The sequence below is a fragment of the Rutidosis leptorrhynchoides genome, chromosome 6 (assembly GCF_046630445.1).
Source record: "Rutidosis leptorrhynchoides isolate AG116_Rl617_1_P2 chromosome 6, CSIRO_AGI_Rlap_v1, whole genome shotgun sequence".
NCBI lineage: Eukaryota > Viridiplantae > Streptophyta > Magnoliopsida > Asterales > Asteraceae > Rutidosis > Rutidosis leptorrhynchoides.
Window position 1 is genome coordinate 32,225,483 of NC_092338.1, and position 12,809 is coordinate 32,238,291.

The 12,809-nt window shown below is 32.4% G+C and overlaps 1 protein-coding gene across 2 annotated transcripts; it reads right to left on the reverse strand.

Moving 5' to 3' along the window:
* Nucleotides 1-1,790: 1,790 nt before the first annotated feature.
* Nucleotides 1,791-6,742, reverse strand: LOC139856157 (meiotic recombination protein SPO11-1-like). Of its 2 annotated transcripts, XM_071845404.1 has the most exons (16): nt 6,649-6,742; nt 6,473-6,572; nt 6,130-6,203; nt 5,964-6,065; nt 5,546-5,619; nt 5,102-5,118; nt 4,825-4,894; nt 4,712-4,748; nt 4,577-4,624; nt 4,443-4,501; nt 4,337-4,368; nt 4,139-4,244; nt 3,867-3,987; nt 3,722-3,785; nt 3,531-3,640; nt 1,791-1,971 (listed from the first exon to the last, which is right to left on the reverse strand). In XM_071845404.1, the coding sequence occupies exons 1-16, from the start codon at nt 6,713-6,715 to the stop codon at nt 1,934-1,936; spliced, it is 1,119 nt and encodes a 372-aa protein (XP_071701505.1). In that variant the 5' UTR covers nt 6,716-6,742; the 3' UTR covers nt 1,791-1,933. The 2 variants fall into 2 exon arrangements, with proteins under 2 accessions (XP_071701505.1, XP_071701506.1); XM_071845405.1 differs by lacking the exon at nt 1,791-1,971 and having other exon boundaries at nt 3,722-3,781.
* Nucleotides 6,743-12,809: the final 6,067 nt, after the last annotated feature.

The following is a 12,809-nucleotide window of genomic DNA, read 5'->3' on the forward strand; positions in this document are numbered from 1 at the left end:
CCTCCTATTTACATGAATGAAAATGACAGTAGGCAAAATGTAGTTTCTTTGCTTTAATTGTTCACTTTTGTTTGCATGTCAAAACACAAACAGAAGTTCGTTTCTTATTATTTCAATTAGTTTTAGTTTGCAAGTTATTCAATTTCACATTGGTTAGTTTGAGTGTGAGTAATAAAGGGCCAGTGTTCCAACATTACATATGGTGAATGTGTCTAATTTTTGAATATCGTGCTTGAGTTGCAGGAAAGATGCTCTGGATACGTAGTTTTATTGTGATTTTGATTATATCCTTACCATATAATTTTTAACTATGTTAAGTTTATGTAGCTAATGGGCCAAAAAGTACAGAATCTTGTTTGTAGACATTTATCTTAGCGATGAACTACCATTAGATGAAGATATCGTTCTAGTTTCGTAATTAGCAACAACGATGAACAACTTATTGCTAGTGTTGTGATCAGCAATTAGATGCTGTAAAGTAGAAACCACTCTGTTTCGTTGCTATAACAAATGGAGGTGAAAACACTGATTTTAAAAGTTAATGTTTTAAATTAACTGTGAATCATTATATGTTAAGAGAATGATCAAGATACAGGGACGAAGAAGCTAGAAGATATTAAGAAACATACTTGATAATTATATGCTAATTATAAGGAATCATAACAAGTTGAGCATCACTTCTAAGTTCTTCCTTTGTCTTCCTTATAAACTCATCAAATTTATTGTTTAATTCTTCTGTTCTATCTTCATCATTATCGTTTATAACTTTCATATCGTCCTCATCCACATCCAGCCTGATTTCCATTTGATCAATTTCAACTAACTCGTCCTCGTATCGGGTTTGCAAGGCCTCGTGGATGGTCTTAATATACACGTGTTCCTTCAAATCGAATCTCGATTGAGAAATTAAGGAACCTGATGTCTTGACCAACACCACTAATATCCCATTGCAGATGAGAAACACATAAGTCTTGTCGATGCCATGTGTAAACGGAGACTTAATAGGGAAAGGAAGATTTACAATATTTGACAAGAATGGGTAATAATAGTCGTCGTAGTAGTAATAATAAGAAAACAACAACGAAAACATGGAAATTGATAATACTAAATGTTGGGTAACACCCTTTCTTGCTAGAAGTGTGCTTATGATTTTTCTCTTCTGAATTTGCTCCATATTTGAATTAACTTCCGTTCTTTGCCACACAAACACACACATGAACACCTACTTGAGTATGCATGTTGAAGATGAAATAAGAGTGAAAAACTAACTAATGCTTTTGGAATCTAAGAAGGTATCCGATACCACCCACAAATGGAGAATCAATAAAGATGGAGAATCTAGACACCTGCCCTTCACAAGTCCAATTCACAATCTAGTCCTCATGTTTTTATTAATATGTTAATATTTTTATATATCACTAGCAATTCTCAAGCAGCAATCAAACATACATAAGCTAAAGAAACATTCTTAATCGAATGAATATTATCCGGAAGAAAAAGGGTGGATTAAGAAGTAAGATGGGAATATGGGATGAGCATTTGTGGGCTCACAACTATCATAATTCTCGAAATAAGATTCTTCTCACCCACCATTGTGTTTGGGGGCATCTCTACTTTTTCTTTAAACCAAGACTTGGAGAAATAAATTCGATGAATGCTTTATGAGTTCTATGCATTTTAAAAACTATCTCAAGTTTGAACCGTTCTCAAAACGGTCAAACTGTTTCCATTTTAGCTAACTTAATAAAAGATACTCACTTGACCCGTTCTGCCATTTGAGTTAGAAAAAATTAATCCAGAAAAATAACAATAGCTATAACTGAGTTTAATTTGTCTCATAATGAAAAACATAGTCATTGGTAATAAACTAATAATGCCATACAACAAAACCTTACCACAGAGGAAATGTAAGACTTCAGTTGTCTGCACCATACTAGACCTCAACTTGGAGTGGACATTCAGCCAACAAACCTTCAAAAACACAACAAGATCAATCAAAGCAGCTTTGCCTAGTGTTTATACAGGCACAATAAAAATATGCATTTTTCAGACCGGTTTTTTAGCTTGAGATAATAGAGAAAAATTAATTATTTTGTTAAACTTAATAGAATAATGAAATGAAATCTTTTAATTTGGGGTGCTTGTTCTCTATGGAGTACGCAGTATCTTTTTTAAAGATTAGAATTGGTTAAGTCTCTCGTAGATTTGCAAAAGATTGTAGATCGGCGACCAACAAGGAAAGTGTATCAACTTCCAAAATAGAAATGAAATAATCACTATAAAAGGTTTATCAACGATTAACACACACACAAAACGGATTTGCATCCAATTTTATTATATCCTTTTGTGATCAAACCATCGAGATTAATACTAACAAATATGTCGTGTTGGCCATCAGTCACAGGTTCTAAAGGCTCTATGCCTCAGAAAGAAGAAGGCCAATACCCTAAATTCACGGTTGTACAAAACACCTAATTGTTTAATTACATGTCTTATTAAATGTATTGTTTCTAATTGTTTTATAAAATGTCTTATTGCAGAACATCACCATCAAAGTTGATACCACACATGGATGGCAAACGACTGTTCGAAAATTATTAAATAGTATTCAAGGTATGGTTTCTATGATCTGATTTTTTGTTCATGCTATAAATATATATTGTTTTACATAACAAGAATAACTTGTCTATTTGTATTTGTATGTGTATTCAAAGGGGTAAGAAGTTTCCGAATGGAAACGGACGGGAAGATAACTATTTCAGGTTACATAGATGCAGACCACCTTCTAAGACGTCTTGCTGTTCTAGATAGAAAAAAGAAACTTCTAAAAAGTGTGAAGAAAGGAGAAGGTGTAAAGGTACTCTATTGGCAGTTTGGTGAATGTTCAACAAACTTGTTTGATAAGCCAAAATCACCCAAGAAAGATGATAACAAAACTGGGGCAGGTGGAAATAACTTATATCCTGGTTATGGATGGTATAATGGGTATGCATTTAACAACGGTTATCCAACAACTTTTCAACCGAACTTTCCGTTCAGGCATCTTGAATGTGCAGGGGATGCTTCTGAATGTTCTGGACAACATATAGAAGCACCACTGCCTCCAATTAATAATAATAAATCCTCAAAAAGTACTCTACAAAAGATCGGCAGCGCTTTTAAAAGACTCATTTAAAAAGACTCAACATCAAGTGACGACGACCTCCAACGTGCTGCAGTTTGATGTGATTGATATTTTTTATGAGACATTTATTTATGTTCTAGTTTCCTCTGTGTAGTTGAATTACTCATGTTAGCATCTAATTGCAATTGATGGAGTCTTATATATTTATCTAAGTTTTATATTTATAAATTTATGGATACAGTTATATTACTAGTTATGGATTATGGATGGATCTAAATCATGTACAGTGATTTGTTTCTATGCATAACTTATCTCTTTTGGGGTTAAATAAACATTTATTTAATGTTAGTATATTAGTGGTTTTATATTTATAAGTTATATATATAATTTCACATGAAGAATTTACCTTGAATCTTAGATGGTAGATACTCTTTTGACAAGAATGTAAGTGAGTGGACAGATAATGCTTCAATCTCAAACTTCACTCCATTTTCCAGCAGCAACTGTAGCTCCAACCTTATCAAAAGAAAATATATTTCAAAAGAATTATAACTAATACATACATAAGAAGAAAGTTGAAAAGAGAACATTATGAACCTCCACTGTGGCACTATTCTCTGCAAATAACACCGGTTCAAAATTGCCTCAGTTTTGCTCCTATCTGACAAACATATTAGATTCAATCAAGGAAAAATAAACCACTGTAAGAGAGGCACATTATATTAGGGTTGCAGAATCACACCTATAACTGTCATAGGAAGGAGACACCGTTGTGGAACACCGTACTTTTCAGCATCTGAAGGAAATACTCCAAGCCATTGTATCTCAGGAAGCCTCATTATCTTCGCATCATATGCCATTTGCTTTTAAAAAAAAATTAATAAGAGAGAATTCGAATCAGCATGGCCATTTATTGACCACATGCCGCCTTTCAAAAAAAAAAAATTGACCATATGCCATGATAAGTTGATAACCACATTACATACATAAAATATATATGGCCTTGAGACATACCATTGAACCAAATCGGTATGTGGTCAGGATGTCAAAGCCATATGGATCACAATCAACCAAACAAAAGACGGGCAAATGCAGCTTCTCTATGAGTAGCCGCAAGAACCTGCTAATATAAAACGCACAGGAACGTATCACATCAAATGCAAGTTGTTTTTGGTGTGCGTTCTAATTTGTAATACTAATAACGGAATTTACCTTCTTGTTGGAACATCAGGATAACCTCTTCCCTGTAGATAGATAATAATTAGATATAGTTAAATGGCTAATTCCCATGGAGATATTCAACTGAATACTTGCTTACTGTGATGACAATGCAACGATTAGTCTTGCAAAAGCAATCATCTGAAAGTCTTTGGAATACTGCATCGAAGAAAACACGACACACTTATGAGTTTCAAATAGCAACACACAAGCGTTACTAAGAACAGGCCTCACCTGATTCCTTCTCAACAACTAGTATGTAGTCTGCAACACTGATGATATCTGTTCATAAGAACCAACTAACATATTAGTAACACCAAATAACAAGCATATGTCTTTCATTTAAAGATCTCATTGTTATCTGAACACCTTTCACATCTTCTACATGTACCGGAATAGAATGTGCCTACCAGAAAACCAGATATTAATCATTAATCTGAATCCATTTATCGAAACGTAAGAGATGACATTTTGTTTCTTACAGTATCAGGGTGGTTTAGGCAGTTATACATCATGTCAGCTTCTGAGAATCTCAGCCATCCCATCACCAATCTGAAACAATACGAATGAAATGATCAATGGTTGGGTGATGTTACTCAGAGATAGACATTCTTTCAGGGTTTATCACAAAAATTATACAACGATAAGTAGCTCCTTCAGTTTAGTAAAGCAACTTCTTATTAAAGTTGCGCAGCAATATCAATATATGATACAAGCATCATTTTCATCATTCTTATGGATTTTTTGGCGGGTACCTACCCTTTCGCAACAGACACCTGCAAAGGGAAAGACGTAGAACATGGAAATTAGACGAAAATGTTTTAGAAAATAAAAATATTCATATTTGTTTATGTGTAATAAAATTCTAATGCACAATAGTTCCTAAGCTTTTCCAGTTGTCTCACTCTCTCACTTAGCCAATGTAACATACCAATAAATGGTATGATGATATACCCATTTTGATTATTCCAATAGACATATAAGATATTCATCTCAAGTGAGCGAAGGTAGCATATACGAAGATAGATATTGGTCCATATATGGTAACCCCCGCCAATTCTGAGGTCATAACAGAGAAATCAAACAGTACTTATTGGAGATCATTCCTCAATGTGGGCAGACATTCATCTCATAGGATTTTTCATAGATATACTTTCACCAGCAACTAAATTACAGATACAAGAAGACGAGGACATTACATACAACATTTAAGTTGTGGCGACTACACTGAAGAAGGATGCAAATGTCATTGATGGCACGGTCAACAGTTGATTGTTCTGGAACATGATAATTTATAAACAAAAAACAGGTCAAGGAAAGTGATGTTATCTCAATTTCTCTTACTAAAACTTCGTATATAGCTAGGGGGGGGGGGGGGGGGGGGGTTACTTAACAAAAATGGCATATAGAGTTTGATACAATGTCAGAGCAAAAACATGTTTTACTAATGAAAATTATTATGCAGATTAACCCAGCATTTTTTGCACATTTTAATGAAATCTTTTGATCTTTTTGTATCAAATGACATAATAGAAATTGTATGTTGCACAGTTAAACAACATTCGAACATAATTCTGATAACCGTACTACACTCATTGAACCTTGAGATATTCAGACTCACCTCGAAACACAGAGGTATGCATGTAATAAATGTCTCGCTTAGACCCATGCCTATTCTCTTGCAGAAGTTGTTGAACAATAAGTAGCACTCGCAATAAAATATCTGCAACGAAAGCATAAACACAGAACCGGAAATTTAACTGCTCTGTTGATCAAAGCGTACTCACCCAACCTAAGTGCATGGCACTCCTGTCGTAGCGTGAGAACCTCAACTCCCTTGATGGAATCATGATTGCAATAGCTGTGTAACAGCAGCAGAAACACAGAACTAGTTATTTCAAGCAGTCCCTTAATTACAGTATCACACACAAACATAAGTAGATAATTCTATAAATGAATTTATTAATACAAAATTATGCTATATACTGCTACAAGCGACGGTACTCTAAGCATAAATATGCACAATCATAACTACCATTAATGGCTAAATCCAGCTCAAAAACTGCCTCAAGTATGTATGTATGCACAAAATCAAATTGACAAAATTGAGAAAAAAATAAACTAACTAACCAGTTTCCAGAAGTATCGGTGCAGTAATTACGAAAACGATTAATGTAAATCACCGGAGAACGACCGTATGAAAGATCTTCAACAATCGAACGACAAAAATCTGCAAATGCAAGTAAATATATATCAGATGAATCTCAGTTATATCGATCAATTTGATTTGATTACAATACAAATACCTCTTATCTTCTGCAACAAATGGCTGGATGATGAACTCGAACGTTTTCCGTCAATTCTACTTTCCATTTCGTGACTAAATCAAGCGGTTATCAGCTGGAATTTTGTAACGAGCTAGTAATATTTGGGCTTTTTTTTAGTGACTGATAGCACGTGCGTGTCACGTGCCGTTTCTTTTTTCTTTTCATTTATTTTGCATGAATTGATACCATTTCCGGACTACGACGTCATAGGCAGTTGGTGCTCTTTTCGGTCAAAAAGTGCAATCTGAATCTGACTGGCATTGTCAGTTTCTGATATTTTTTAACTCAAAATGTCAGTTATCAGTGTCAGTTTCAGTAGGTGTGACGACCCGGAAATTTCCGACCAAATTTAAACTTAATCTTTATATATTTTCGACACGATGAGCAAAGTCTTTTAGGTTGAGTCTCAAAAATTTTTAACTGTTTCAGATATTCATGTGACCTTCGACTGTCCCCGATGATTCACGAACCATTGCTTGTAAATATGTGGATATATATAAATATGTGTATATATAAATATATATATAATTATATAATATATATAATAACATGAACATTAATAAACTATTATATACATTTATTGTTATAAATAAATATGTACAATAAAATACATTGTAATAAAAACTATTATTTTATACGTATATTTCTTGTATATATATATTGTTATATCTAATATAATTATTTAATATATATTTATTTGCGTAGTAAATTTTGTTATTTACAACTGTTTATATATATACATAGTGTATATTAAATATAATTAATTTTGAGCTTAAATGGTAAATGTCTGTAACTTTCGGTTAACGTTTAATTATTTTTAAAATAGGTCTAATATATATATATATATATATATATATATATATATATATATATATATATATATATATATATATATATATATATATATATATATAAAGTTTTAAAATAAAAATTGTTCCAAAATTTGATTAAAAAGATAATAGTTTTGATAAATATTTTTTTACCTTTTCAAGCTAAGTTTTTGTACTCCGTACATATAAATTGGAACAGAAAATAAATAATTATCGAATCTTTTTGATCAGGTTTCAAACATATAATGACCAAAATAAATAAATGGACTTAATTTAAAAATTATGAATTTTTAGGAACACTTTTATTTTTTAACTGTTTAGCAATGTACACAGTCCGTGAATTGTCGGTAGCATGTATACAAATAAAATTCACGAGAACTTGTTTGGTTACTGTTTCTTGATTGAATTGATTTAAAATTTCTGTTATCTTTCTTATAATTAAACTTTACAGAATATATAAATATTATATATATTCCTGTTTTCTTACCCGTGATTGAATTGAGACAACAATTAGTGAATTGTTACTGTGTGATTTTTTTTGTTTTCTTCACCAATTGAGTTTCCATATTATATATACATATATATATATATATATATATATATATATATATATATATATATATATATATATATATATATATATATATATATATATATATATATATATATATATATATATATATATATATATATATAGGTACTACATAGAAAACCCACAAAAACCAAACACCCATTTGAAAATCATTCTTTTGTTTCTTTAGTTTCTATCAAGGTACCATCACCAAACCACCATAGTCATCATCTCCGGAGAACCACTTGCACTCTCGCCATCTAGCTCGAGTGTCAAACACCACGACACCATAACAATCAAAACGTTTCTATATATATATATTTTTCTTTGTATTTTCGTTCGAATCACACAACAACCTCATCACCATGAAACACCATCATGAACCACTAAATCACCACCTTCACTCTCAAACTATCATCACCTTCGGTTTATCAAAAGAACAAAACCCACCACTTTCACCATAACAACAAACACCATCACTACTACTATATTCTTATTGATCAAACTGCTGTAGTTCTATTCTTATTTCTGTTTCGTTAATCAAGCACCGACCCAAAACCAACACCAGCACACTCTTTTTACTTCTAATATTTTCGGTTATATATGAGCAAGACTAAAACCCAAATACACCTGTAAACCGAACCCACTTCAAACTCGATATAACACTTTCTGTTTTTCTGTTATTTACAAACCCAACACCATCTTGAATCACCGTCACCCTGAACTTAAATCTTGAACCACTAGTCACCATCATAAACTCTGCAAGAACACAAATCACACCATCACGTGACCTTCTTTTTCTTACTTCGATTAACCATCGCCATCACCTTGTGTTTCTAACTTCCATGTTTGTTATGGCCGTGAAACCGTCTTCAACCTTGAACCTCACCACCATACAAACCAAGAACTATCACCAACACAAACTCGCTGCAGTTGAAGTTGCTCTCTATAACTTGTCTTCCATTGTGTAAACTATCACAGAAAGAAATAGGTGAGTTATGTTCACCATTTAAATGATATCAACCTAATTTTTTCATTACTACTTGCATAAAGAATTTGTGGAAACTAGATGGCCGACAATGAGATTAAAGGGACATTTGTTTTATGATTTAAGTATGGGACACAATACACACTTGATGGCCGACCATAGTTGGTGTAGTGAGGTGGACTTAGTACAATGAATGGGTCATAATTGAAGGTTGTTAAGTCGAATAAATAAAGGTTCAAAATCATAAGTTTAGTGCTAAGCTATGATACCTGTTGAAATACCTTTTAACTTTAACTACTTTTATAATTCGAATTAAGCTGTACAGCTGCAAACAATTCGAATGTTTTTGCTTGATCAGACACAGAAGTTTAGTTAGGAGGTTAAACGAAATGATCATGAGGGGAATGTTTGTGAATTATGATTACGGTTCATGATATTGACTGTAGGCGATGATTTAGATGATGATAAAAGTAACGCGAGGTTATGATGATATTGATAATGATTATAACAATAATTAGATTAGGGTTATGATAAAAGTTTGATACGTGAAGATGATGAGATTCAAAGATGATGAGGGCGATTACAAATAATAATGAATACATGATAATGAAACGGAATTCCTGCCCATTCTTATGGATTTTTGGCAGCTACCTTCCCTTTTGCAACAGACACCTGCAAAGGGAAAGTAGTAGAACACGGAATTAGACGAAAATATCATAGAAAATAAAAAATACTTAAATTATGGAATTCAACATATCGACAAATGGTATGATCACCTACCCATTTTAATTATTCCAATAAAAATATAGGATATTCATTTTAAGTGAGTCAAGGTAGCATATACTAAGATAGAAATTGGTCCATATATGGTAACTAAATTACGTAGATATACTTTTACCAGCAACTACATTACAGATGCAAGAAGACGAGGACATTACATACAACATTTAAGTTGTGGCGACTGCACTGAAGAATGATGCAAATGTCATTGATGGCACGGTCTACAGTTGATTGTTCTGAAACATGATAATATACAAAAACAGTAATCAGGTTAAGGAAACAGTGATGTTATCTCAAGTTCTCTTACTTAATACTTTGTGTATAGATAGCTAACTAAGGAGGCTACTCAACAACAATCATCATCTATAGAGTTTGATAGAATGTCAGAGCACAAACATGTATACTAATGAAGAATGCTTTGCAGATTAACCATGCAATTTTTGCACATTTTAATGAGATCTTCTTGAATTTTTTTTTTTTATATGATGACATAACAGACTTCGTATCTTGCACAGTTAAACAACTTCCAAATCGTGTTTCTGATAACTGTCCTGTCCTGCAGGTAGTGATTAAAACTTAAGATATTCAGACTCACCTCGAAACACAGAGGTATGCATGTAATAAATGTCTCTCTTAGACCCATGCCTATTCTCTTGCAGAAGTTGTTGAACAATAAGTAGCACTCGCAATAAAATATCTGCAACGAAAGCAGTATCGCAATACTTTGTAAAATAAAACAATCCGAAAAGATCTTTCCACAGTCTCCTATAGCAATTTAACTGCTCTGTTGATCAAAGCGTACTCACCCAACCTACGTGCATGACACTCCTGTTGTAACGTGAGAATCTCGACTCCCTTAACAGAATCATGATTGCAATAGCTGTGTAACGGCAGCAGCAACACAGAACTAGTTATTTCAATCAGTCCTTTTTATCACAGCATCACACACGAACATAAGCAGATACATAATTCTATAAACGGATTTTATTTATTAATATAAAAGTATGCTACCATATATTACTACAACCGAAGGTGAATAGGCACAATCATAACTACTGTACCATTAATGGCTAAATCCAGCTCAAAAACTGCCTCAGGTATGTATGTATGTATGTACAAAATCAAATAAATAGAATTGGACGAAATAAACTAACCAGTTTCCAGAAGTATCGGTGCAGTAATTACGAAAACGATTAATGTAAATCACCGGAGAACGACCGTATGAAAGATCTTCAACAATCGAACGACAAAAATCTGCAAATGCAAGTATATATATCAGATGAATCTCAATTATATCAATCAATTTGATTTGATTACTATACAAATACCTCTTATCTTCTGCAACAAATGGCTGGATGATGAACTCGAACGTTTTCCGTCAATTCTACTTTCCATTTCGTGATTAAATCAAGCATTCATCAGCTGGAATTTTGTAGAGAGCTGGTAATATTTGGGCATTTTTTAGTGACTGATAGCACGTGCCGTGTCACGTGCGGTTTCCTTTTTTTCATTTATTTTTTGCGGGACTTAATTGGTACAGTATTATTTATTTATTTAATTATTTAATTAATTTTCAATTTAGCCGTTTGAATACTGATGTGATGCTGAATTAGTTGACAACAAGGCAACAATTACTCCATATCATAATAATCAAAATCATAATTCTGTTATAATATATAAATATATATATATATATAAATGGATAGTCAATTATTGATACACAAAAGTAATATTATTGTATTACCTAAACTTGTGATATTTTTGCTATAAATAGCCATGAATGCAAGCATTAAACTTGCACCATTTCTCACACTTACAAAGTGTTTCTTTCTTTCTCTCCATTATCATCTTTGTTCTTACACTTCATTATTAGTATTCTTAATCAAGAATCAAATCACTAAAGGTAGTTATAAGCCTACTGAATTATAACATCAAGAATCAAACCACTAAAGGTAGTTATAAGCCTACTGAATTATAACACGTTATCAGCACGATAATCTTAATACTAATTATGGTTGGCTCTGCCACCTAAATGATATATGGTCGGTTATACCACCTGAATAATATATGGTCGACACTGTCATCTAATTATCATTTATGTTACTAACATTTATATTTCAATTATCTAACATTTATATGGCCGACACTGTCGCCTAATTATCATTTATGTTACTAACATTTATATTTCTATTATCTAACATTTATATGGCCGACACTGTCGCCTAATTATCATTTATGTTTACTAATATTTATATTTATGTTATATAACATTTATTAATGATTGCTTACATATGGTCGACACTGTCACCTACTTATCATTTATGTTATATTAAATTTATGTTTAATGTTTATATGCTTATGAATATAAAGTGACTATAATTTATCATGTTGTTTGTTTTAATAGAAAATGTCGAATCTGGAAAAGCTTAAATTTACTCCTTTAGAATCAACTGGAAACAACTACATGCCATGGGTTATAAAAGTAAAAATGCATCTTAAATCAATGGGCATTCTTGAAGCCATAAATGAAAACAACACTTGTTCTGAAAAAGAACAAGCAACGGCATGTTGCTTTATTCATCAACATATTGATGAATGCTTACAAAATAATTATGTGACTGTAGAAGATCCCCATGTTTTATGGGAAGGTCTCAAAAGCAGATTCAATAATCAAAGAGAAATTTTACTTCCAGCTGCTATGGAACAATGGAGAACATTAAGGTTTCAAGACTTTAAGAAAGTAAATGAATATAGCTCAGCTCTGTATAATACATGTTCACAACTTAAATTCTGTGGACATGAAATAAGTGATGCAGACATGATGGAGAAAACTTTCTCCACAATGAATGCTGCAAACATCACAGTGCAAAGAAATTTGAGAATGCTAAAGTTCAAAACATATCCTGAACTTAATTCATATCTCTTAGTTGCAGAGCAAAATGATGAGCTATTAATGAAAAATCAGCAATCC